Genomic DNA, 27914 nt, shown 5'->3' with positions numbered 1-27914 from the left:
AATCAGAATCTGAATAGGTGACTTAGGTGACTGCAGGTGAAGGTGAGGGGAACTTAGGCTCAACCCACTGGATGAAAGAAAATACAGCAGTTATCCTGTCTTTTAAGTATATTTGCGATGTATCACATTATGAAATTTCTACATGAGAGGCATTACTGGACAGGAAAAAAACATGCAGATTATTCCATGTGACAACTGCATATTTGGGTTTCACATATTTTGGCACAGGTGAAACAAGCCCCAGGAGAAAGGAATTCCACAGGACAGAAACCAAGAACACCTCTCTCCCTTCAAAAGATAAATGACACATGAGGGTGTACACATATAAATACATAATTCACACACCTGGATTAGGATCAATGTTGGCCAACAGCTCCAAATGGGGTCTAAGCCTGTTTAAATTTGCAGGGTCACCAGTACGTTGGAGAACGATTGTCAACTCTTGCACACTTTTTGCAAAGGATTCTGGGGACTGAAGCTAAAGGTAAGAAATGTGTTTGTGATTTGCATGATACAAAGAAAAAGTCTACAGCTGCTCTAAGATCTGTTTAAGATGCAATGTTATTGCTTGACAGGATAACAAGAGATGGTTTTTAAAAGACATTTCTTATAAAGGAGTGCAGGCACAGTCTTCAGGTTGCATAAATGGAGAGATCAGTGATGAGAAGCTTTGCCTCTCAGCTCATAATCTGCCCTATGGAGCTTCATCACAAGACGTGCCATTGTTGGGGTAGGGGAAAACAGTCATTTAAAAGCCTTGGCTCACCTTGTCAATGATAGACTGCATGTGTGATTTGTGCGCCAAGTCACCATAAAGGAGGGATGACCACTGCTCTGGAGATATCCGAAGTCCTGCTTCCATGGCAATATGGACAATCTGAGCATCGTGTTCCCGCCGTAATGCCTCATAACTGCGAAATTCCTCTTTCAGCTGCATCAGGGAAGAATCTTCATCCCTTTTGGTAACCTACACAAACAAGCCAATTATGTCTAAATATCTGTCCCTTATCATAGCAAAGCTGGTCAAATATGGCATCCACGCTTGATACTTCCAATGATCTTTATGGTCCAAAAAAGAGTCCTCATTCCATATTTTCTAATCATATGGATTTTGATGTGTTTTTGCAAACCAAACGGGGGGGGGGGGGCTTAAAAGAATTTAATCTTTCTCTTCCTAGTATATGATGAAGGGAGAGTGAAAGCTTTTACTTTGGAAATCTTGTTGGTCTTTAAGGTGCTACTGGACTCTAATCTTGCTGTTCTACTGCAGACCAACATGGCTAACCACCTGAAACTATCCTTTCCCTCCGCCATTCTTCTTTGGGTATAAAAACAATGAAAAGCAGAAGCAAAATGTACAAACTGCAAAAAACTTTCATGGGTAAATGCTATAATTACTAAAATGACCCTAATTTCATAGCCAACGTTTCTCTGAAAACAACACTGTTAACCATGAGCTGTCAGTGTAGAATAAAAACTTGCTTTTCAAAAGCAAAATGAACCAAACATAAAAAAAATTTATGATGCAATCTTTTACCTTGAAGCATGAAGCTCGGTACAGCAGCTGCACAACATGACCAATGCTAGTTTTCGACGCCTGGGGGAATCGTGGCTCCAGCCTCTGGACAACAAAAAGCACCAGCACTTTCCGGGAAAGGGCAGAGCCATCTTCTAAGGCCAATAGCACCAGTTTCAAGGCTTCTTCCTGCATAGCTACAAGCCCGTGAGCTGAAGTTATGGTCTCATCAGAACATGAACAACAAACCCCAAGCCAAAAGAATGCTGGGGCTCTTGTGCTGAATCAGACCCTTGACCATGCATTTCCAAACAGTGAGGACTGTAAACCTAACCACTACTTAAAAAGAGAACATAGGGCACTCACTATGAAGTGCAAGTTAAAAAAGAAACCAGACTTCTCAAATAGTAATGCAATCACAACCTTGTCCATTTTTAAGACCTCAGGTAAGACACACAGAACATACAGATGTTGGAAAGCAGGTGGGTTGCAGGCTCTCTTGAGACCATCCCCCACTTTGCCTTTTCTGCCATTCTGAAGCTCTCCTGAGAAATTTTACTCATCAAAATTCTTTTGGCCATTCTTGAAATTCTTCTGTTGTTTCCCTTTGAGTATAAGCTCCCAAATTTGCTTCAGAAGAAACTCCTGGAGCAACTACAAGGGGCAGGTAAATGCAACTTGTCTTTCTACATTTATTGCAAAATCAATTACAGAATGCCTGTTCATGCCCAAAGGTATCAGTCCAGCCCCTTAAGGAATACTATCCCTCTTCCACCCCTAGTTACCATTGCCCCTCTTCCACTTCCTTCCATTACCATACTTTGGGAATTGGGGGGTGATGGGAGACAGAGAAAAGAGAGCATGGCCAGGAGATGGCCATTTTCTCTGGCCACTTTCTCTCTCCAATTTTCATCTGCGTAAAAGAAAGATGAACAGAAGGGAGATGAAGACAGCAATGGCTAGATTTGCTGGCAGGCTGGGATGGGGGATTTTGGTTTGGCATCTCCCTAAAGCATCCAACCAGCCAGCAGTTTTATATAGGCAATGCAAATACACTTTTATAAATTTTCAGCTTATTTTGGAAGTCTCCCCAGCCTTCGCTCTTTCCCAAGAGACGTTACATCTAAGCAACAGCAAGAACAAAAGACCATCCCACTTCCCTTTACACAAGGGCTTACCTGGCCCTAGAAACTGGCACCCTCGTGCCCTGACAGCAGCCCAGAGATTGGCAGACAGCTGCTGAGGGTTCTGATGCTGTAAGATCAGCTCCGTCACAGTTCTCTCACCAAGGGAGCGGGCTGCCCGCATGGCTCTCACCCGACCCTCCTCTTCCACCAGCTGACAGTTCACCAAAGTCACCAACTTCCTTTGCATTGGACGGCTCAACGCGCTCTGATTCAAACTGGCAACACCTTTGAAGGGGGGGGGAGGAAGAGAGACACAGATTAGCCAAGAAGCATGTGAAAGCACACAGAACAGTAGGACTTCATTATTTCCCTACTTAGTACACAAAGTGGGGTGGGATATAAAATGCATACATAGCAGGGAGAGGCAACTGACAAATCACCTCTTTTAAGTTGGCAGCCTGCAAAGAATTGTGTGGTATGGGGGGAGATAGACAACTGGGAAATTGCCCACATACACATACAGCTTAGTGAGACTGTGTCTGAACAAGTAGATTCCTCTTTGCTTATCCTCAGATCTGAGCAGTCTAATGATATATTACAATTTCCCTAGGCTTAGAGCACTGACTACTGAGGATAGGGAAAAGGTTAGCAGGAAGCTACTCCTCTAAATATAAACCTGAGGGATACAGTGAAAGGAGGGAGATAGTTTTGCTGCTCCCTCCCACCCCCGCAATATGGGAGAATACTGAAAAGGAGAGAAAAAACTAGGGTCAAGTGATTCATGTCTCACAGTAAACATCCCACAACCCTATTTTCACCTCCCATGCCAGGTTATTTTAAATGCTTAGGGGCTTAGGCAAGTTCACTTTTCCCCCACCTGCTGTCCTAAGTTTGCTATTAGAATAAGTGGCAAGTTAAGGGCCCATGAGAAATCATGAAGAGCATAAATAATGGGGAAATTGGTTTTTAACTCAGATCTCCTCCTCCAGTAGATCAGAAGGTCTCAGGGTCTTGAGCAGGCCAATTTTACATTCCCCCATTGTTTTATCTGGCAATTGCACTTAATGTCATGAGGACAATGAGCATGCTTCATCTTTAACAGGTGAGGGTAGTGTTTTTTTCTTTAAAGTGCACAATGACATATTTTGTATAGTACAGTATTCAGAAAACTAGTATGCAGAAAGCATTTTTGTCTATTTTATTACTGCATATATTACATTATGCAATAGCTTAATACAAAGGGTTACAAAGGGCAGGAATAAGCAATTTTTAAGATTCTCCTCAGACGCATACACATGCACACACTCACAAATCTTCCCTCCAGGATTCCCTAAGATCTCAGGTCAATTTCCTCATCTCTCTCAGACTTCTTTAAATGGCTCAACTGCTCTCAGCATTCCTTGCTTTCTGAAGCATACTCAGTGAGTTTGTTCCCATTTTACTTTTGTTAATTTACAAAGTATATTTATACTCATGTTTAAAAGTCCTATTATATTTTTCTTCAAACATGGGGTGTCTCCTAGTATATTAAAACCTCTTTCCTGTCTGCAAGTAGTCTGGTTTGTTGTTGCCATTATTTTTACTATTTAAAACATTTATATGCTGCCTTTCTTCCCAAATAGGGTCCCCAACACACAAACCACCCACATGGCTATTAGATACAGTAACAGCACTGATGTACATTTGAAAGCCTTTGATTTTAACAGGAAAAACCCAACACTTGGTTTGGCTCCTTTCACTTGTCCATATGGAGACTCTCATCAGTAAGCACTCACCCTTGCCTCCACTAAGTGGCTTTAAATAAAGTGCCAGGTCTTCCACACATTTCTTTGCCACTTCATAGTGCTTGTTCTCTCCTAAGTTACTTAGCTTGATGGTCTGGTGATCAGGTACCTGTCAAAGTTTCAAGAGAGAGAGTAGTCACTAGCAGGCACAGCTCCTGCCCTCATTTGTGGGACACCCAGCAGCTTAACAAACACTTTATTCCTTAGTTACTGATAGCAGAGGGAGTAACACATCATGAAGATACTGGCCTTTCTGTTTTTATCACATATGCACATTGGACTTTGTAGCTGTGTGAATCAGCCCTCAGTCTGTTTGGAGTGGCTTGCAGTCTGCTTCTTGGCCAAATGTTTCCCAAAATTCTTGGATCTTAAACAGTTCCCTATTTAAAGTTCTAAATATGGAGCAGGATCTCTCTGCTTACTTTTCCTTGTTGGGTCAACAATTATAACTGTTTTGGTTGATCCATGGTGGTCTTTTGGTCTGCTGCACTATATTACTTGGCCTGTATTTTGTTTTATTAGTTCTTCTGCAACATCTCTGTTTTGGACTGTGCTCAGGTTAAGCTGTTGTTTTCTTAAAGCAAAGAAGATCTTCATTTTTTTCCCTTCCTAAGTGGAGAAATTGCAGGGTAGGCTCTGTCAAAATCCTCTCCCTGCATCCTTCCATAGTGTAAATTCTCAATACTTTCCCACCATTTCTGATCAAAGCTGACTGATGACAGTGCAGGAAGGTAGATTTACAACTGCATTCAAACCTTCCTGCACTTGACAAGGCACGTGGGATTGTAGTCCAAGACATTCGTTTCCTCACTGCCTATTTGTAGATAGTGCACTTGAACTATCAACATTCTTTTTTAACCCTTGCGTAGACTGTATGAAGATATAAATTTTTTTCTTAGCGCCAAACTACAGGCGAGGCTGGGGTTCACATATGGATCCCCAGATATATAAATGAACTGCAAAAAACAATGGCCCCAAATCTCTGTGAGGTAAATAGGATCAGGGCTGCTGTGCTGTTTAAGGTAATGCGCAACTCTCCTCCCATCTCAACTTGTCTTGTTCTCTTACTGTCTTCTGCCAGCAGGTGAAAACTTCCTTGTTTTCGCTAGCGTTCCCTCAAAGATCCCTACTTCTTGTCCTGTGTTTTAATTGGTTTCTGCATTTTTTTATATATGTATTTCAGTCTTGGTTCTAATTCATTTGATTATGTGTTTTCATACTGCAGTGTTTTATACTGCCTTGGAGGCCTTGACTGGCTAAAAAACAAGATATAAAAACAAACGAATGAACAAATAAATAAAATAGCCCCTTGCTTCAAGCTTCAGGAGACAAAAAAGGACAGACACAACTCAGATATTTGTTTTGCCACACCTTGGGCTTAAAAGCAGTCGAGGAGGGCCATTTCTGATCACAGAAATTTTGTGTGAGGGAACAGTCCTCTGTCCTGCCCACAGCTGCAACACTGATCCACATCCCCTATCCCAATGGCTGGTTTTTGAGGTTCAATTACACATCTGGAGATCAGAGCAAAAACCCACAGCTTTGGATTTAGTTTTAGCTAGAGAGAAAGAGCACCTACCTGTGCTCCAACTAACTGGAGAAGTGCAAAGTTTACAGGAAGCACGTCAATGTCAGTGTTGATGGCTGTCTGGTCAAAAGGGCATGCCTTGCGGTGCAGCTTGTTCAGGCAGGTCTTGCAGACTGTGTGTGAGCAGCCTAAGCTAATGGGTTTGTGCACATTTTCATCAAATTCATTGTAGCAGATTGGACAGGACAGAAACTCCGTCCACTGTGCTGCCTGCACAGGCATTGTGGAAGGTGGGAGCTCGCTCAGAGGGCTAGCAAACCATTATTTCACTGTCCAGTGTTTGGCAGCTGTGAAGCAAACAAAATGTATTAACGTAGTGAAAAGGATCGAGGTTTACACAATTTGCCACTAGGACGACCAGTTTAAAACCCATAATGGATCACCCTTGAGGTCTGGGATTCTATCCTAGAAAAGGGGCTGAAAATATCACTCAGAGGTGTGGGGAGGGAGGGGTTGATAGCTTGATCACATTTTAAGCTAGTCTCAAATTGCAAAAACACGTGCACACAGAAACAGAACTAGCTTGCCTCAGGTCAGGAATGTAGTATGCAAAGCACTGGGGTCCCACACCCCTCCAGTGACTCAGCACAATGTAAACAAACTGTCCAGCAATTATCTGGCTGCAATTAACTGTTCAGCAATTATCTGGCTAGCCTCTTTCAGCTATTTGTTACATGAAGACTGTTCTTTTTTTTTTTTAAGCCTAAACATATCTCTGCCCAATATTATACAGCTGGAATGAACTAGGCAAATTTTGCTTCACTTCTTAAATTCTTTTTGGCTACCATATTGAAGACTTCATTTAGCTGAATTTGTACAAGTCATTGTACAAATTCAGCTAAACAGTAGGTTTATTTGGAATAAATCTAGAATGGAGGACTGGAGTTCAGAGAACACATAGGTGTAAAAAAAAAGCATAGATACAGGGAATAAAGGGTTGATCCAGCCTACTTTTTCATTCAATCTCACAGAATTCTCCTTCATACTACAGCCTCCATCCTACAGGGGCTTTGTACATGCTGGTCCCATGATTTCCATAACCTTCTGACTCGAAGGAGGGCAAAGAAGACCCTTCCTTTCTGTTTCGCCTGCAAAACAACTGGTTGGATTCAGCCCAAGATCTAAGCATCAATAAAGCAGCATTAGACCCAAACACAATGCCTCCTTGCAGAGTCACAGAGCTTGTTTGGGGCAATTGCTCCCAGTCTATCTTGGGCCAGCCCTAAAGCTACCCCCCCCCGCCCCCACAGATGGAATTCTACTAAGACCATTTTTATTTTGCTAGAAAATTTTCTGGATGCCTGGGCATCTGAAAAAGTAGATGTTATGTATAAAAAGAAAATTGACCGTGTGGACTTTCAGACCATGCCCTAGTACCCATGCTGACGCCAAGGCTTCAGACTATCCTTGAAGATGGAAGAATGCAATACCATTTCACAGTTCAATTTGAAAGATGTGAATTCTGCACAAGGGCAGGTCTGTCTGTCTGTCTCTCTCTCAAAAAAGATAATTCTGGTTTGTATTACACTAACAATATTTATTATACTTTACCAAAAGCATCAGTGATGCAAAAGCACAGCAACTCTAATAACCTAACCAGTCTTCAACCCTAAGAACAAATTTCAATACCAGTTGTGATGTTTGACTAGTTAAAAAAGACTCATTGAACTGACTAGATAAATATTAATAAAGTATTTTTAAAGCACTAGCTTAAAAAATACTTCAGTTATCAACTGCACTGAAATTTATGCAAACTATAAAAATAAAATTACTTCAGTTATTGGATGAAAAAATTAACTTTTTTAAAAAATGCAATTTATGATTAAAGTTTCTGTAAATGTAAACAATTTATTGAACAGTAGTTATATTTTATTGTTTTTATTGTGGAACACTAAAGGTGAAATTTGTACAGAAATATAGCAAAGTAGCAGCAACCATTAAAAAGGTTTTAAATGCAGCAATTAATTACAAATAATAATGAAATAAAAAGGGGGATCTGCCACTTAAACAAGAGCATTCTTAACTTCGTGAAATATTTGGTAATATTTGACTACGGTAAATTGACTGGGCAATTTGACATTTCATCAAACAACTGATCTGCATATCTGTTCTACTTTAGTAGCACGATTAGGGACTTAGAAGAAGATGCAACCTTCAAAGGCCTCCATGGCCTTGGTCCCTCATTTCTACAGGAATACCTTTCTGCCTGTGCTCCACCAGACCAGCTTTGCTCATCTGAACAGGATCGTCTGCAGATTCCACCCTGCAAACGGGTGAAATCAACCGTTGCCCATACAGGCACATTCTCTGTGAAGGCTCCCACCTTGCAGAACAGCCTGCTTGAAGAAGTCAGGGAAGCTCCCACTCTCCCAGTTTTCTGCAAACCCAAATTATTCAAGCGGGCTTTTTTTTTACACAGATAATAAGACTGTGCTGCGAGGAAATGGACAAAGAGATGTTTTGATAAAGCCTGTAGCCTCTGAAGATGCCAGCCACAGCTGCTGGCGAAACGTCAGGAACTACAATGCCAAGACCACGGCAATACAGCCCGGAAAACCCACAACCACCATCGTTCTTCGGCCGTGAAAGCCTTTGACAATACATTGGTTTCCATGTTGTTTAACACGTCATGTTAAATTGCTTATGTTTTGTTTCAGCACTGTTTCAATTCTGCATCAGATTGTCTCGTTTTCAGTTTCTGCAATTTATATCCTATTGTATTTGTTTATCCGAATGTCCCAGCCGTTGATCATGTTGACTTTTAGTGAAAAAGGAACATTATAAATAACAATGAGAATAATAATACATGAGTTATCATCACATAAAGTGCAGGGGAAAATAATTTGATGCATCTGCCTGCTCAACCTAAAGCTAAAGAGGTTATTTGGATTTTTTTTAAAAAAATATTTATTTCCCCAATCTGAGGCAACTTTTATACTCAATTTGGCACAATTCTCCTCTATACAACAGCTCCTATCCACATGACTTCTGTATATGCTGGTCCCATGATCCCGGTGGAAAACAGCATAACTTCAGAACACCACACTACAATACCAAAAACATTATTAAAACAAAGAATCAATACAATCATCAATATCTTTCATTCAACTCCACCCAAAGACTAATTTACTAGAGGCCTACTAGATATGCAAGTAAGGTATGAATGCTGTATAGGTGAAGGATAAACAAGTGAATTTGTGCACGCACTCATGCTATTTAAACTCCTCTATGAAAGGCAGATCTAAGAACTACAGACTTAGATGTGACCATTTTCTATGTCCCGTTCTTGAGCTCTTCCAAGTCCTGTAGCTACTGACATCACCACATTTCTATATTTGTGTTTTTCAAATATTTGAGCAGAAAGCTGTCAGGAAATGACCAAAGACATTTGTATCAAAACCTTGCATGGATCTGTTCAAAGGAAACCCTAGGATGTTTTTAATGACATAGATTGCTTACACAGACCCAACCATTTCTTAGTAATTATTTCTGGGTGCTCCCCTGCAAAGTTAAGAGAAATAATGTTAGAAGCGGCCTTATGTGATTTGAACAATGAAGCTTCAGTTATACAGTTAAAATACAGATACAGCCACAGCATTACAGAGATGTGCTGCTGAGGCTGCCGCAAGCCCATTTAACCATTCTGGGAAACTCAAAACAAATTCCAGTCAACTAAAACTAAAATATATTCCTTCCCTCAAACTTTGAACCCAAGTTTTTCCGTATCATACCTGGTGATGTGTGCATGCCTAAAATATAATGTGGAACACAGAAAAAGGGCAGAATGAAGTATTGTCCTAAGAATTCAGCTTCCTGAGAAACCCAGTCTTCAGTAAAATGCATGTTTCTGGCCTTTATGAATGCAGATATGCTAGAATGCCTGATAAAATCATAGGAGATGAAAGAATGATTTAATAAAATCCCCAGAGGCTGCAGGCAGACCTCCGTTACTTGCAAAAAAACCCCTGGAATAAATTATGTAAAACAAAGGGTTGGATCCCATGGATCTATCCACAATGTCAACACTTTTTGATGCTACAAGAAACCTGCTGCTACCTTGGAAGGTTTTTTGCATGGAGAAAGTGCCACTGTTAGCAGAATGGATCCATAGGATTCAACCCAAGAATATTTGCATGACCTGTGCAGGCTGCAAAATTTCAGCATTTTTAATGAAACTAGCAAGCAATAGAGAAAACCCTTGGCATACCTGCTTAAAAAGGAAAAAAAGCAAATAGCAATAAATCCCAGAGACACCACTTGGGAACTCAGCATCCCAATTCTGCATTAACACCACTGCCCAACTATCAGTTCTCCAGTAATGCTCCAAAGGGAAATAGCCACACCCACAGCTGAAACATAGCACAGCAGCCAAACAGGTCTTGGCTTTCGGGTACCACCAACTGGGAAACCAGTTGGATGGCTTCTTGTGGTTAGCAAACCTCCTGCATAAGCACTTCTGCCACTCAGCAACCAACAGAAAGTATCCAGAGAAGACCCCCTATTTTTTGCTACACTCACCAAGATCAGTTTGGCACTTCACATGGGGTTGATTGGGAGACAGGAAACAAAGCAACCATCGTTCTCTTTGCATATTTCAATGGGGATCTGAAACTGGAGCAAATCTTGACTGAATTCTACAAACTTCCAGCTTCATAGTTCAGTTGGGTTTTGGCTGCTCAACAATTTAATTAGCAGCAACACATTAAAACTAGAATATCACTGATTTAAGGGCTTGCTTCTCTTTTTTGCATATATTTTAATTACAACCATCTGTTTAAAAATTCTGTTTGGAACCTTGGCTATCTAATGCCTTCAAAGCAACAGGATATACTTGATACACAGTGTTCCTATCTCTGTGCAGAATTTCTAGCATTTGGAATGATTTCTTCTTTCTGATTTGTTCAAAGTTGAATTTGTGTGTTGCTTTGGTGTTTCTGAACCAGAGGATTCCTTTTGATGGAACATCTTACCATTCCAAGGCCAGGACATCACACCCATCACAGCCATAATTCATTGGTTTTGTTTCCTTCAGAACAACTCTATCCCCACCTTTCAAAAATCCAGTGTACAAGATGGCAAATGTAAACATTTTGAACACAATTCAAAAACATAAAAGCTGAAAGGACCACACTTACTCAGCACCAATTGAATGAATGTAACAATGCCCAACATAATGTTTATCTAGCTGCTAGTTGCCTGTTTTACTGTTGCTCTGTCCTACTGTAGACAAAATTTGTGGTGTTTCTGGGACCGTGACACTGAAGGGCCCATAAGTCTCCCATCTAAATTAACTAAGAGACTCCACTTGGTGCAAAACACTGCGGCACGACTGTTATCAGGAGCATAAGCATCACCCCCATTCTGCAGTCACTCCATTGGCTACCTATCAGTTACTACACTCAGTTCAAGGTATTGGTTATCACATACAAAGCTCTTCAAGGCTTTGGGCCAGCATACCTATGTTCCTCCATGGCAACTTTGCTCATCTGAATACGGTTTCCTACAGGTGCCACCCTGCACATGGGAGAAATCAGCAGCCTGTACATGAGCTTTCTCTGTAGTGGCCCCTACCTGTGGAACACCTGCCTGAGGAGGTCAGGAGAGCCTCCACTCTCCTAGCTTTCCGCAAAAGATGCAAAACAGAATTATTCAAAAAGGCTTTTGTATTGTAGCTTATATTCTGTTTCAGCATTTCTTCAACTCTGTATTGGATTCTTGCTAATGCTGTCTTTGTAAACTTGTGTTTGTTTACCCTGTGGCATTCTTTATGGAAATGTCCTTGATATTGAATGTACTAATCTCACACTGTGTAATCCGCCTTGAGTCTCAGTGAGAAAGGCACACTATAAATGATATAAATAGTAAAAAAAATCAACACCACAGATCATAATATCCCACAAACATTTCTTCACAATCAGAATTTGTTCCATTCTTAGCAGTGCCATTTCAGAGGCTTTTAATTATATAACAGCAGAGTGGTGAATTATTAGGAACATTTAATATGAGTTCAGAGATAATGATTTAAGCAGGAATCCAAAGAGCCACAAAAGTTCTGCATGCCCCAAAGGCATTTAAAGTAGCTCTAGTCTACAGTCTTTTAATGCTTTTTAAAGACTACCTCAAAAGAACCACCACTCTGAGTAAGTTTTGATTTAAATGGGAGAACAGTGCTCCAGGCATAGAAGCAGTCCACCTCAGGATATACGTATTGTACTAATTTTTAAATTTAAAATATTTATAGTCTCTCAGGACACTGGTTTCTGAGGCAACAAAAATGTATTGCTAAAAACTGATCCTAAGAAACCAAGAAATAATAATCTGATATTCCTTTCAAACACAGCAGCAAGTGTTGAGTTTTAAATATCATTTTCGCGAGGAGTTAGCCATGTTAGTCTGTAGTTGCAAAATAGTAAAGAGTCCAGTACCACCTTTAAGACTAACCAACTCTATTATAGCATAAGTTTTCAAGAACCACAGCGCTCTTCATCAGATGCATCTGACGAAAAGAGCTTTGGTTCTCGAAAGCTTATGGTACAATAAAATTGATTAGTCTGAAAGGTACTAAATATAATTTTGTAAGCCTCTTTGAACTATGCGGAAAAGCAAGATATAAATGGTTTAATAAATAAATAAAATAAACTGGATGCTGAGCAGTAAAAAGTTTTTTTTAAGTTAAAAACTTATTTAAAGAAGAATTAAATTAGCATTCAAATGGAGGAGGTGCAGGAAAGCAAATGTTGGGGAGCGAGGGTAGAGAGGGTGCCAGATGAATGGTAGAGTAGAAGGCATCCCAAAACCTGTGGTTTCATCAAGAAGGTCGTCTCCAGTAGCCATCCACCTCATCTCTGAGGATGGGGGGCACACAGAAGAGGACCCCTGAAAAAAACCTCAACTGATGGGAAATCACATACAGAAGTGTGTGGTTTGGTGGCTTCTTGTAATTGTAGCCAGAATGCTAGACAAGGGTCAATTGTTCATCCCGCATAGTATTCTTATAGAATAAGTTGCTTGTTCTCTTCCTTTTTTGATAATTAAAACTAGTGCTGCACTGAATCCTCCTCTAAACGCAACCAAAAGTCATTGGACTGGATCCAGTTAGCTTTATTGATCAATCTCACCCAATTCCCTTCTTCATTACAGTTCCTAACCCATAAGGATTTAGTTCATGCAGATGAGCATGCTCTCCAAAAATGGCCTTTGTGTTGGTCAGAACAGACCCCTTTCTCAATTTTTCATCAGTTAAAAAGCTGGCTGAATCCAACCCATTACTATTGTTAATTTATTGAGTATCTAACCAGAAGTGTACATGATATTCCACAGAATTCCTTAAGAACAATTAAGACACATGACTGCTCCCAAAGAGCTTACAAAATAAAATGGATGTGAGACAATGGATAGGGCAAGGTGGCATGGGCAAAGCACATGTGTGGCAGCCGCTTTTGCTGTGCTTCATCAATGTCACCTGATCCTCATCTCTCAATCCCTCCATTTTTGTGCCAAGTTTGTACAACAGGATCTGCACTGAGGGGTATTCTTAGTGGCTCACTCCCAGTTGAGCTATTTCCTCCCCCTGAAGATTTTTTGAAGCACACTAACGTCTAAGAAAGTGTCTCAAGACCAATTTGCTTGGCGAGAGTTAAGCTCATAGACCAGAGGTCTTAAACCTAATTCATGGAATTGTTTCCATATTGATGGGCATACTGTGGAACCTCAGCCTGCTGCAGAGAATTCTGAAATTGTTCTAAGGCACTTGCTCAGTTCGTGGAGCCCTCCTATGCCATGACTGCTTGGACTGAAAAGAACACATGACCTAGAACACACCCTATATTCCTGTGCAACTGCAATTGAATAGTGGACACTCAAGCAATGGGCAGTAGGCAAGAGTCTTCAACATGGGGGACATTACACTATATGTAATATATACATACAGAGCTCTACTGGACTAAATCTAATCCAAATAGGTTTTGTTTAATTATGCTTACTTCCAAGTAAGCATGGTTGTGACACTGGAATCTAAATCAGATTTATCAAAGTTCATTAAAAGAACAGAACTTACTTCCAAGTAAGTATTACAACTTTTTAAAACACTGCATAATCTTACAAAAACCAACTTGCTAATTTCAATAACCTGGGTCACCATTACAAATAGTAAGATTTTATCTGCTACCTCCCATCTGCCAAAGCTGAACAAGAATTACCCATCCTGTTTACACACAGAACGGGTAGAGTTCTAAGTACTGAAATCCATTCTCTATTCACACTTATCAAGGTACAAACATGGAATTACTTACAGAGGACCTTTGTTTCTTTACACACCAGTTTGCTTCCATAGCAGCCATAAGGAGACCTGAGTCATTGCCAAAGCTAAGGAAAGAGCAGCAATCACAATAATAGCCCTCTGCATCGTTCAGATGTGATGACTTGAAGCCTAAATAAACCTTCTCTAGATAGAACAGACTCACTTATTTCTACATAGTGCGTGATGTCTGCTACCACCAAGGCTCATTTTGAGCGAAGGCTGAGTCCTGGAATATATGATGAAGTAGAGATGACTGTGGCCCTTGACATGTGCAGAATGCCTTTCTTCAACTACTGGGTGAGGCTAGTTTGCCATACACGTCTGGGATTAGGAAGCAAAACTTTCATATTTCATGGTGTAACTGCTGGCAAGCCTGATACTTATCTCTAGCTATGAAGCACTAACCACAAGCAGACTTCCCTGCTCAACACTTCCCTCCTGTTAAGTCAATGGGACAATACAGCATAGATTAAGCCCTTTTTAAAAAATGCTGGAGTCAGCTTTCCAAGAAGCAATTCTGGACTTCCAAACTTAATAGCTAATACCCAAGGCAGCTCTTAACAAATAGCTTAAGGCAAACCAATACCACACACACCTTCTCCATGGCTCACCATGTTTTCCCTTGAACCACCAAAGAAAAATTACTCATGTGCATTAATTCCATGCTTGCCGTGGTTTTCAGATGGTGGATTGGGTTAATTCAGCAGAAGGATGAGAATTTTCATTGTTTTAGAGTGACTGGTTTTTATTATGTTAGTTCAATGTTTATAAGGATTTTATTCAAAATGTCAACAATTTAAAAGAAAAGCCCCATATATCTAAAAAGCAAAAGAACAAATTAAGGAAACATCATGGTAAAAACAGTTATCTGTCTGAGCTTTAAGTATAAATATCCAGGTGAGGCAGTATATTTTATTAGGCCAACTTATGTCCTCTCATCTTGGAAAGATAGCTGCTCCCACATGAACACCAACCACTGAAAGGTTATTGGACAAATTCCCTGAAGGTGGAATATGCAAAATTTTGAATTATGCAGAACTCTCCCAAAAGATGAAAAAAAATCAGCAGGTGCTGGGCTAACTGGCAAGAATTCAACCATCAAGCAAAAGTGTTCAATGCAGTAAAGCACAGGCTGGTGAAAAACCAATCTGGGTCATTCACATTTCTTACTGTATTTCAAAGCTATTTCTTTCACTGTTTTTTTCTTCAATTTCTGCACAAGACGTTAACATTTGAAGGAGTTTCTCCATGTTTCCATAGAACTGAAACTGAAGTTGAAGCCAGACAGTGGCTATGTTGTGACTACATTAGCATCCTCAGTAAGAGGAAGGTGTAAAGGCAGAAAATGTGTAGAATTACTAATAAGATTGCTGCAGAGGTGAGATCAAATTAGCCAGTATTTCATCTGAAGCATCAGTGTCTGTGTGCATAGCAGAATGTTGGTAATAGACATTATTCTGAAAGAGTCCAAAAGGGTAGTAATATTTGTATCCTTCTGAAGATAGGTGTAGCTTAAATATTTAACAGGTTAGCATAGGGAGGAGATATCTGCTTATTTTCTGTCTATATGTAAGGGACTGCTTCACAAATAACAGCATTCCTACCTGGAAAACAGCTTTATGTAGGAAGCAGAGTATAACACATATGTAGCCTGTCACTTGTCAGAGCAGCAGATTTGTTCGGCTCTGTATGTACAGAATGTTCTACACAAGCAGGGACCAATCACATCTTCCATGCATAGTACATGCAGCAAAATACATGCACAGGTACCTGCAATTAGTGATAACCACCTGTTTTGCATGCCATTTCTTACATGCATGCTTTCTGAGGACAACCTATGACAATTGGGTAGATTTCCTAAATATGCTCTCTCTTGTTCTGTGGCATTAATGACAGCACATACTTTGTTTAGAAAGGTTCACAGTTTGGGTGTGTAACCTCACATTCTTTAATAGTACTTTGAATACCAAAGCGTGGAGGAGTTCTCTGTAACATGAAAGCTGATTTCCAACATTTTAAACATTAGATGGACTTGTATGCTGTTAAATCAGTGTAAAGGATGTTTCATATATCCATCCTCTTTTTTCCATATAGCTAATGTAAGATGAGGAGGTAGAAAAGTGAGAAAGAATGGATGGTGGAAGACAAGAGAGATCAGGAGACAAAAAGGGGGGGTGGAAAGAAGATTGCCTGTATTCAAATTTGCATACCACCTTCTCCCTTCTTTAGAGCTTCCAATTTTGCATCAGTTGTCCCCCTCATTCCAAGGGGGACAACTGATGGCAGTGGAAACAGACACAGGGCTGTGCACCACCTAGAGGGTTCACATCTTCCGAACCCCTTCCCAATCTACTAGCACCATAACTAAATGCCAATACATCCGATCCCTTCCATAGACCCAAAATGCCCTCAATCCCTTCCCAAGGTAGGGTGCTCACAAGCACAGTGCCCCTCCTCTATATGAGCCCCAACTTCATGGAAGCAATGCACTAAGGATAAGGTAGGTATCCTTGAATGAAGAATAATTATAATAACGGTTCTTATATGCCACTCTTCTAGACAGATTAGTGCCCCATTCAGAGCGGTGAACAAAGTCCTTATTATCTCCACAATACAGCTCAGGAGCTGAGGCTGATAGGAGAAGCTGACCCAGGGCCACCTACAGAAATCATGGCAGTAGTGGGATTCAAACCAGCAGTGTGCTGATTTGCAGCAAAACCACTTAACCACTATGCTACAGCAGCTACCCCCACCCATATCAAGGGCTTCAGGAGGGGAGAAAGGAAATATGTTCGTCTTCACCTTAAGGGGCAGGGAAGATGTGGAGCCCTTGGCTCTTCCTGCTAGGGCAGACCTTTCTCCCACAGAGGGGCTGCCCTGCAAATGAACACAACCTTCGCGTGGAGGTGGACTAACTGAGGGGATGGGACTCAGGGAGGGCCGAGGGATGGAGCCTGGATAGGTCACTCCCCTTCTCCGTCTTACAGGGCAGATACACTGGGATGCGGGGCGAGAGGGAAAGATGCCCCTCAAAGTGGTACCTCCTTCGCTCACGGAGGCCTAGAGGGGAGGAACCAAACAGCGTCCCCCACCGCGGAAGTCTGGGTTCGAGAGGGCGGGGTGTTGGGGCGGACACCGCCGCTCAGCAGCTGGCCCCGGCGCTGCTGCCGCCGCCCATCTCCCGTACCTGCGGTTGGGCCCGGCCTCTCCTCACACCCCCTGAGGGGCGCACCCCGGAGCGGCCCGGCGACGGCGGCGGCGTCTCCTCATCGCGGTGACAGCCGGGAGCCCCGCCCATCTCACGCGGCCCCGCCCACCTCTCGCGATACTCTCCCCTTGGCGAGGCCACACCCACCCGGGTTCCATGGTCACGTGGAGGCGAGGCCGTGTCTGGACGAGAAACGGGACGAGGAAGCGGCGCCTCTTCCCGGCTGGAGGACACCATAGAGACTAAGAAGCAAAAGGTGTCCCAGCAGGGAGTAGATCATAGAATTTCTGCCTCTGTGAGTGTGACGTCTGCCGTGCGCCAAGGGAACGCCCGAAAGAGGGCGGGGCGGACGAAGATGCGCCGATAATTATTGGCTTGCCTTAGTTTATGCCCATTAGATACACATGCGTGTGTATACATAATACACATGTGGAAAAGAGCAAGTCAAGTAGCGTCTATAAGACGAACGAAATTAGTGCTATCAAAAAGAGTCCAGTAGCACCTTTAAGACTAACCAATTTTATTTTAGCATAAGCTTTCGAGAATCAAGTTCTCTTCGTCAGATCTCTGTATCAGGCATCTGACGAAGAGAACTTGATTCTCGAAAGCTTATGCTGAAATAAAATTGGTTAGTCTTAAAGGTGCTACTGGACTCTTTTTGATTTTGCTACCACAGACTAACACGGCTAACTTCTCTGCATCTATGAAATTAGTGCTAGTTAGTCTTGTGTAAGAGCCCTGTGGCGCAGAGTGGTAAGTGGCAGTACTGAAGCCCAAGTGCTGCTCACGACCTGAGTTCGATCCTGTTGGAAGCTGGGTTCAGGTAGCTGGTTCAGTGTTGACTCAGCCTTCCATCCTTCCGAGGTCGGTAAAATGAGTACCCAGTTCCTGAGGGTAAAGTGTAAATGACTGGGGAAGGTAATGGCAAACCACCCTGTAAAAACCTGCCAAGAAAACGTCGTGATACGACCCCCACGTGGGTCAGTAATGACTCGGTGCTTGCACAGGGGACTACCGTTACCTACTTTACCCTAGTTAGTCTAGTGGTGCTACTTGACTCTTGCTCTTTTCCACAGCTACAGACAAACACGGCTATCCATCTTGACATATGTATGTATATCCCCCTAAATTTTTATATAATTATGTAGTCCCTGTCCATTCTGCAAGTTGGGGGCTCAAAATTACAGGTTTATATTGTTGTCCTCTTATGTATTTAATTTTCTCCTAATTAGGCTGCCTTTTATTTTACAGGTCACAAACGGACTGCTGTTAGAACTGGAACTGACTGCGGTCTCCCACCTGCTTTCCAGGCCCCCTTATCACCATACCCTGTCCCTTCCAGAAACTAGTCTTTATTAAGCATTTTAATATAGCATCCCTTCATTTTATGAATGCACCACAACTTCTTCATATTCCAGTAAGGCACTGTCAGTTTTTGTTGATACACTCAAAACATCTTTTTCTTGGGGGTTTATGTTTCCCAGCATTCTTTGTGTGACAATTCTGCCTCGACTACCCCAAGAGCAGCACAGGCCCAGTTGCAGACTAAAGGCAGACATGTCCCTATTTTCAACCCCACCTCTCCCCCTCCCCCCTGCAGTGGGCCATGCTCCTACTTCCATTGCACCTGTGGGTTACTTACAATTTGCAAGCATTTTTAGGAAGGGCTGCAGGGGTGGATAAGAGAATTCCTGGTGCTTTGTTGATGAAGCAGCTAGAAAATTCATTGGGGATCCTAGGAATCTGAAGTATTATTTATAAGCCAGTTATGCCAGCTGAGTCGGAAGTGGACATCAATCATGCTAACACCCATGACAATGTCCAGAATATAGGTATGCCTGAAAGGCTTTTCATATCAGCCATACATTTCTGCCAGTGGGGGCTATCTTTATTTTCAATACAACCATGTGGAAGAAACATATATGCAAACCAACAATATATCAGCATTGTCTTTCCTGTATTACAAAACAACACTTGGAGATGAAGTAGCTAACTGACCCATCACGAAGTTGTAACATCACTCTTGAGTAAACATACACAAACTCTTTTACAAAGAACTGGAGATGGTGGAAGGTTTACACACCAGACTGTAGAATACCATACAAGTAAAGAGTTTACTGTGACTTTAAAGCTTATGGCTCCATTAATTAACACACCAAAAATTTACATCCAAATTTACAAGTGCCAAAATCAACAGATCCTATGATAGGCCAAGCCTATTAAATCACTACTGGAAACATATGTATATATATTTGCCAGTGAAGACAGTGGTATGGAATAAAGTGGGAGGCAAAGAAACAAAGCGAAGACAGCTGTTTCCCACTACAACAGGAACAATGGTTAGAGTGGAGAAATGGTTAGAGTGAAAATCTCCACTTGACTATGAGGATCACTGAGCAGTCACTGTTGTTTAGCCCAGCCTTTCTCACAGGGTTGCTGTGAAGATAAATTAGAGGAATGGAGAAACATCTACATGACCCTGTAATAAGCATGGAATAAAAATGTGATTATAACCTGTCTTATAATAATGGAACCCAAACTAGGCTGGTGTTGCATGCTGCAGCCTGACAGCAGGCTAAAGGAAATAGCCATTGCACTGGATTTTCAGCTAAAGCCTTCTGCTGAAATCCATAGAAGAGATGGGATCCCACAGTGTACATAAAGTCAAAACAGTGTCTCCCCAGTCATTTCAAGTGGTCTCTGGTCATGACATTATGCCCAGCTGAGTGAAGTTGAAAGTACCAAGTAATGGCCTGTATGTTTTCTTTTAAAGTCTCTTCTTCCTTTTCTTGGAACACATACATATGGGATGAACAAAGCAGTAGCAATAATAGTTTGCTGGCAAAGAAGTATGAACAGCAGAAACAGCTCGGTTGCCTTGACAACAGAGCCCCAGATCTCAGGGTTTCTCTTCACTGCTTTTTTTTTGACAGTATTCAAATTGGAAAAGCAAGTTTGCTGTAAAGCAAGTTGGGAACCTGTCGGCTTACAGAATGTAGCTACACTCACGAATTCCCTGTAAAACTTCAAATAGCTAGTTAATTTTAACTGAGTCAATCTTGTTAAGCAAGCAGTCAGAAGTAAGAGTTGTAGGTCTTTTTTTTGGTTTTCTGAAGTGCTGCCAGCATTCCTCAAGAAAACTGGAAAGTTCAGCTAAGAGACAAACAGGAAGTTACTCTTCTCTTGAAAGAGACAGCGAGAGCATTATGGTCGTACTTCATGTACAATTTTAAAAGATCTCAATCCATTTTCTTGCCAACCTGCAGTTTGCTTTTCACTAGTGAACGTCATAACTAACTCATCAATAGTCCTCAGGATAGCAGAAAAAGAGAACTCAGAAGACTGTCCCAATTTTTTTTTTCTGAGCAGGACTGAATTCAGACTTGCCTGTTTGGAAGCCTGGGTTCTGCTAAGTCATCCTTCTTAAAGGACCAAAGCCTGAGTTAGTCTTGCCAATGTATAGTAACAATAATAAGAATAGTGTTAACACCTAACACAAAGCAAAAGCAGGAGCTGTACAAAAAAGCCCACAAAAACAATTACTAGCCTGTCTGCCCACACATACAGCTATAAAAATAATCTGTGGTCTAAAAGGGAATAAACTCAGTTGACCAGGCCCATGTCTATTTGCAAGCCTGAAATTAACATCCATGGAAATACTGGGATGAAAACTACCTGCCCACGTGTCATACTGGAGGCTGAGGGTGAGGCTGCTCTCAGTATTTTACAGGGAGCCTGGCCTTACCTACACACGCATTAATCGTAGTCTATTCTGACTTCAGTAATAGAGTCAAAGGCTGCTTTGTCCACATTGCCCCTCCCATGCACAGATGTCAGGTGCTTCTTGAGGGCGGATTTGTGCTTGAAGTCCATGTCACAGCAGTGGCACTTGTAAGGCCTGTCTCCACTATGAATGTTCAAGTGGTCCTGGAGTGTGCTTTTGGCTGTAAATGTCTTCAGGCACACCATGCACTGGAATGGGCGGATCCCCATGTGCCCTCGGATGTGCCGGTTCAGGTTCTTCTTTTGTGTGAAGGTCTTCCCACACTGCAAACACAAGAACAGTTTGTGCATCTTCAAGTGGCGGAGATAGTTCTCGAGGTGGAGGAAGCCCCGGGGGCATTTTGGACACTGGTGCCGCCATGAATAGCCAGAGTCCTCTGGATTTTGGAACGCGCCCACGGCATTCACAGCTCTTTCTGGGTTGTCACCCCGGAAGCCTGGGAACTGACCCCCGGGCACCTCTGAAATTCTGCTCTCAACAGTTGAGTTGATCAAGGAGTGTTGAGTTTCGGGAAAATACAAGTTTGTATTAGAGGAGGTAGATGGTTGTGAATACTGTTCGTCTTCTGCGCTAGGTGCACTGATGGAATCCATACGGAAAATGCAGATTTCATTGTCTTTGTATCCTATCTCAACAGTCGATATCTCAGGGCTTTTTACATCCTTCCTTTCTGATACTAAATTTTGCAAGGGTGGCTGCCGAACATCCCCTTTTTCCTGCTTTATGTGATCCTCTAAATTCACAGAACTGTCTTCTGAAATCTCAATGATTTCACAGTCTTTATCCAGACAGGCGTCTTTGTCCCCCAGCTCCATGTCAGAAGAGTGGCATTTTTCAGGGCTCCTGCCATTGCCCTCCACAGGGGCATCAATTTCAAGATACCGTGATAATGCCTCGGTGCATTTCTCCACAATATGCACCATCTGCAAGTAACTTGCAGCTGTGAGATATTTCAAAAGCTCCTTCTTTTTCACCTCCAGAGCACCCGTGTAGCATGAAAGCAGCAACTTTCTCCCCACCTCAGCACTCTGCAAGATGGTGATGCGCACCTGCTGGGACTGGCTGAGCAGAAACTGGTCCCTCATGAAGGTGGAACAAGCAGCAAAAATCACCTTGTGCCCCTGGAACTCAGTGTCGTTGATGTAGATAGATACATCGCAAAAGAGGTTTTGTTGCCGCAGGAGATTCATCTTCTGCAGCACAGCATCTCCTTGCTGCTCAAACTGGAAATGAAGCACGTCTGAATCTGCAGCCATGGCTTGACCCTGCTTGGAAGAAGCACATAAGAGTCATGTTCAACAAGCCAAGAATGTCGGTCATTCTCCATGGTATACTGAGGGCTACTTCATACATTATCAAGTCCTCATGTCCACCACATGGCTGGTACACAGATATGGTTTGGGAACTCTGTGCTTAGAAACTTAATTCCTAGGGCACACAGGCCTGATTTGGATTAGGACTGAAGCACATGGGAGAGAGGTGGTGCACGGTCAGCATGCGGGGGAAAGGTTCCCAGCACAATTTATCCTAGGCCCAGTAAATACGCTTCAATTTCCATTTATTTAGGAATTACGATCAGTTTTTAAAAACAGTATATAAAAGAAGAAAAGGTGCTTTCATTGATAAAACAGACACATCAAATTACATTGTTAGCAAGTCTGATTGTTAGTAATATTAGTAAAGTACAATGAAAATAATCTGACCATAACTGGACCTTCAGTTCAGCTCCTCCCCACATTTCCTTAAACTTATACCTCAGGAGGGCTCTGGCCAACAACCAACACTCTTTTTATATCTTTTTATTTACAGAGCTTTAGGTGTTGCCTACTCAACTGATGCTTTTACCTTGAGAACACCCTCCCTTTTTCGTTTGCGTGATCTTTATACTGCCACCTCCCTGGCTCTTTCAAAAGGTTTTCTCTACCACCAAATGCTTTAGTCTTAGACCTCCTCAATTTAACTGGTAATTTAGGAAGGCTTGTTAGGGTTAGGGTTAGGGCACGTGAAGGTGGTTGTGAAGTAAAAAAAGGGATATTTTCCCCCTTAAACAGAAGTAGAATATAAACAAAAGTAGAATATAAGTGTAATGGTGGCAGAGTTTTTATAAGTGTATTGGTATCAGAATAGTTCTTTAGTAGTTTAAAAATAATTGTATCTTCTTGAAGGTATATTCACACTCAGTCACACATACTAATTTTCCAAACAGATCTCCACTTTACTAACAGAATAAACTCTCTTCTCTCAACCAGACAGACATAGATTCACTCAGGCCTTCCCACATAGCTTGCCTGACCTAGATAGAAAAATCTGTCTCAGATGTACACAAACTGACCCAGGCACACACACACAGTTTGCCTGATTTAGACAGAATTAAGCTCTCAGGTTTCCACTAGGGTTGCCAACTTTGGGTTGAGAAATTCCTGAAGATTTGGGAGTGGAGCCTCAGGAGGGAAAGTTTGGGGAGGGGAGAGGCCTTAGCATGGTATAAAGCCATAGAGTCCACCCTCCAAACCAGCCATTCTCCAGGGGAACTGATCTCTGTGATCTGGAGATCTGTTGTATTTCCAGGAGATCTCCAGCTACCACCTGGAGGTTGGCAGCCCTAGTTTCCACACAGCTTGTCTGATTTTGCCAGAATCCTTTTTCTGAGATACCCAAAGACTGACTGAAAACCTTTCCCTTAGCACTGAAAACAGCAGTTCCCTCTGCCCTCTAGGGTGCAGCTACTGGCCAATCGTATCATACTCCACTCACCCATCCAGCCCTCTCCTCCTTTCTTCAGAGGCTTGCATTTAACTCACAATAACAATTACTAAAAACCACACATTAGCAAGGAGAAATAAAGTCCAAAGCTTTTCGCTTTCCTGCCAGTACTGTTTAAACTGGGACAGGAGGATTTCAAAGGACTTTTTGCTTTTTGGCTACTTTTCACCAGTCATTTCTTACTTGAAAAATATAGGTTTTTTAAAAACAGAGCCCCTTAGCCTCTGTTGCCTCACCCTATTCCACAGCCAGCTTCCTTTCGTTTTGGGTTCCACGAGACCATTTCTGTTCAAGTGATCCTCTAAATCAGATGTAAGTCTAAAAAGCAAGCACAAGCCACTCTCCTCCAACCAAGATCCTCTCCAAATATTTCTTTGGCAATCAGCATCCTTTGGTGCTCTTGTAGGTCCTTCCTACAAAGACCCCCAGCAAAATCTCCCTTTTCTCCCCTCAAATTAAGTCTCAAGTTTATCTCCTACTTTTTGCTTCCTTCCAAGGCCGGCCCTAAGACCAAATGAGGTCCCAAGTGACTAATGTCTTTGGGGGGGGGGGTCCCCCTATTCATTTATTCAACTTGTTTGATGGCCAATCTGTATGTGTGATAAATTTGCATAATAGAATCTGTAAATCTCTATTCATTGAAGCCAAACACATGCGCGCACACACAAAATTTTGCACCCTCTAAACTTGTGGAAACTCTGGGATAACAGATGTTAATTGTGTTTTCAAGAAACTGAACTGTGCACCAACACTGGGTGGACCCATATTAAACAGAACTCATGTCAGTGTCATCAGCTTTACTAGTGAAGGTGCGTTTCAGCTGCTGAAGGGATAATTGAGTAGAGGACATGACAGGTATACCCCCCTCCCCAGCATGGCATCCCACTGTTGCCTAGTGTCTCCATAAGGTGACAATGCAAAGAGGCCTCTGTGGTAAAATGGGACCCATAGGCTCCCATTTTACCAAGGGGAGCATGAGATTTATTTAGCTGGGTCAGGTCTCAAGCTGCTAGACCTCAATAAGGATTTAACTGCTCCAGTTTATTCCACTTATTCCCTTGATCGAATAAAATTTTACTATCTATTGCCATCAGCAAACTGCCAGAAGCATTACAGACTGACTGTGTACTCTAAGGCTGTATGTTCCAAATGAAACATATCTTCTTTTATTCCATATCCAAACTGGAAACAGAAAACTTAGAAATCTCACAACTGAGATATTATCAGAGCTAAGCAGATTCTGCTAATGTATACTTTGAATGTTTGTAAGTGTGAGACAACTTCTGAGACCAAATAACTCTAATTTTAGAAAAATAAAAAATTAAGTGTATAAGCAATCATTGTTTACAATAGTTAAACTGCAGAATGTTACAGCAACTGAACCTAGATTAAATACACTCCTCTTTCTGTAGGTCTAAAACGTATCCCTATGATATTAAAGAGATAGGCAGAAAATTCTTAGTGGCTCCAAGTTTGTTGTTCAGGCCTTGTTCATAGCAATTTTACCTTTATTTTCCATCTGGTCCTCTCTCTTCAGACCACATGCCTGTGTTTGTCTCTTTCAGAGTCCCCAAGATGCCTCCCTCCCAACTGACCCCTTTCTTCTGGGAAGAGCTTCTTTCCACAAGCCCACAAAACCCCTCCAAAGCAAAATTCACCATGTACAGAAAAGTCTAGAAAATGCTGGTAATCTCAAGGCTCAAAGCTCCCCCATTGTTTACAAACTCGCCAGCCATAGTTGCCTTGGGTCTCCTCGGTTCTCCCGCCCTGCCTTAATTTCCATAAGAATGGCTATTTGGCTAGCCTTTGCAGCTAGGAAACCTTTTGACGGGACTACTTGTAAAAGCAATTTGAGCTTACGCCCTGAGTGTTCGCAGAGTGTAAAGCCAACATTAACGTTGAAAATTAATAAATGCTTACACAAATACCAGGGAGGAAGTGTTATTTCAGCACATCCTCTACATTTAATAGCTGCATAGGGGGAGGGAGTTTGGGCAAGTGGAACTGGTTGTGAGGAAGAGAGAAGCTGCACCTGCCCAAATTTCCTCTTTCTGTCTAGCTGTTAAAGGTACCAGCAGCACCCTTTGCATCCTACCACCATCTTTTAAGAAGCTGCCAATCCACCTTTTTCTCCTTAAGATGGAGAATCCAATTTACTCCATTCACTGCTTTACTTATTACCCCCTCCTTCTTTTCCAGGGACTGGAAAGTGCAAGCGTATTGAACGACCCTTCCCTCCAGTCCTTGATTCCCTGCCCCACGTTGCTCACCTGTTGCTGCAGATGGTGGGATCCAGCCCTGCCCTACTTCTAGCCAGCCACAGGAACAGCTGTTCACCCCTTGCAATAAACTTCCGGAGCTCCTCCAAGCATCACTTCTCTCTCTCCTTAACCCGGAAAAACATGAAGACGCACCCAAAATGCTTGCAGCCCTTTCCCTATTGGCTGCTACTGCAACTTTTGTAACCAATAGAGAGAGAGAGAGAGTGGATGACAACAAGATTGCACTCTCTCTTCCACCCTTCCCGTAAAGATATATGATGCCTAGTATCAGATCTTCAAGTTAAGCCAGAGCAGATGGGAAGAACGCTCCAAAGGTAGAATTCTACACTGAGTCGCAGACAAACCTTGCAAGCTGCAATCCTTCAGTATACTTTGGAAAGTGAAACTGATTGAAGGAAAGGGGACTCGCTTCTGAATAAACGTTATCAGCACTCAGCCGTCCCCTTTGCTTTCTTTTTGCTTACCTACATACACCCTTGGCTCCAAGCAAAGGTCAAGTTTCCTTATAAGGCAACGCCAGAGAGTTTGGAGGCTTTTATTTTTTTTTAAAAGATGGCTATGGGGTCATGTGGGGGGGTAGATTAGGAAAGTAAGTACATGCCCTCAAGTCACGACCAACACGTGGCGACCCTAACAAGATCTCAGAGGTATAGAAGAAAGGAAGCCTTTCAGGCAGCACATATACTTGGAACTCACTGCCACAATGTGTAGCGATGGTCATTGGCTTAGATGGCTTTAAAGGAAGATTAGCTGTATTCATAGATGATAGATCGAACAGACTTGAAGAGATTGGGCTATCCAGGTCAGAGCACTGACAGACACATCATCCATGAAGATAAGACATATTCATGGATGATATATCCATGAGTTGCCTGATATGGCTGGCCCAGGCTATCCCAATCTCATCAAATCTCGAAAGATAAGGATGAGTCCAGATTAGAACTTGGATGGCAGAGGCAGGCAATGGTAAACCACCTCTGTTCGTCTCTTGCCTTGAAAACTTTATGGGGCCACCATAAGTCGGCTGAGTCTTGATGGCACTTTACACAACATCCACCAGTGCCTATCAGTCATGATAGCTAAAAGAAACCTCCATGTTCAGAAGCAGTGTGTCTCTGAATAGTAGTTGCTCCTGTTGCTTTCCTGAAAGCTGGCTACTAAAAAAGGCAGGATACTGTGTTAGATAGACCTACCTTGTTCTGGTCCTGCAGGGCTTCATAGTAGATTGGCTCTCGATGAAGAAAGGAGCACTTTCTCATCACAGACTGTAAAGATGGATCTTCCAAAGTTAAAATAAGAATGTATTGACACGTGTAGTGTGCCTTTTCCCCCTCATCAAATCATCACAACCCACTCCAATGCAACAGATGGGCTCTGGACAGCTAATCCTGGCAGTCTTTATCCCACCTGTTGTTTCGGTACCCTCAGCATCTTGCCCTGTCTCTCCTCCTCTTAGCCAATGTGAAGCCTCCATTGAGGCTGTTTCCAGGCTCCCTCACTTTACAGCCCACTAAGGGACCCTTTGTGGTGACAGAAACCTTCATGAAGACAGCAGTCCCATCC

General features: G+C 42.2%; 2 protein-coding genes across 6 annotated transcripts in view; both read right to left on the bottom strand.

Annotated features, from left to right (window-relative positions):
- Nucleotides 1–17587, bottom strand: part of RC3H2 (ring finger and CCCH-type domains 2) — a 39853-nt gene extending 22266 nt beyond the window's left edge. For 4 of the 5 annotated variants that reach the window (XM_054997450.1, XM_054997453.1, XM_054997452.1 and 1 more), the window contains exons 1-8: nt 17502–17580; nt 11820–11858; nt 6007–6302; nt 4419–4536; nt 2695–2928; nt 1538–1713; nt 767–967; nt 346–478 (exon numbers count right to left, since the gene is read on the bottom strand). In XM_054997450.1, coding sequence (XP_054853425.1) covers nt 346–478; nt 767–967; nt 1538–1713; nt 2695–2928; nt 4419–4536; nt 6007–6237 — 1093 coding nt within the window. In that variant the 5' untranslated portion in view covers nt 6238–6302; nt 11820–11858; nt 17502–17580. Of the gene's footprint in view, nt 1–345; nt 479–766; nt 968–1537; nt 1714–2694; nt 2929–4418; nt 4537–6006; nt 6303–11819; nt 11859–17501 lie in introns of all 5 variants that reach the window. The other variant, XM_054997451.1, reaches the window with a different exon arrangement.
- A 2622-nt stretch (nt 17588–20209) lies between these two features.
- On the bottom strand, nt 20210–26433 carry ZBTB6 (zinc finger and BTB domain containing 6). Its single transcript, XM_054997934.1, has 2 exons — nt 26340–26433; nt 20210–22571 (listed from the first exon to the last, which is right to left on the bottom strand). The coding sequence occupies exon 2, from the start codon at nt 22560–22562 to the stop codon at nt 21279–21281; it is 1284 nt and encodes a 427-aa protein (XP_054853909.1). The 5' UTR covers nt 22563–22571; nt 26340–26433; the 3' UTR covers nt 20210–21278.
- Nucleotides 26434–27914: the final 1481 nt, after the last annotated feature.

The sequence above is a fragment of the Eublepharis macularius genome, chromosome 14 (assembly GCF_028583425.1).
Source record: "Eublepharis macularius isolate TG4126 chromosome 14, MPM_Emac_v1.0, whole genome shotgun sequence".
Lineage (NCBI taxonomy): Eukaryota > Metazoa > Chordata > Lepidosauria > Squamata > Eublepharidae > Eublepharis > Eublepharis macularius.
The sequence above is the reverse complement of the archived record's forward strand: the minus strand, read 5'-3'. Positions and strand labels throughout refer to the sequence as shown.

Coding starts and splice junctions, on each gene's coding strand:
- ZBTB6 (XM_054997934.1), bottom strand. CDS start 22,562: ATGGCTGCAGATTCAGACGTGCTTCATTTCCAGTTTGAGCAGCAAGGA.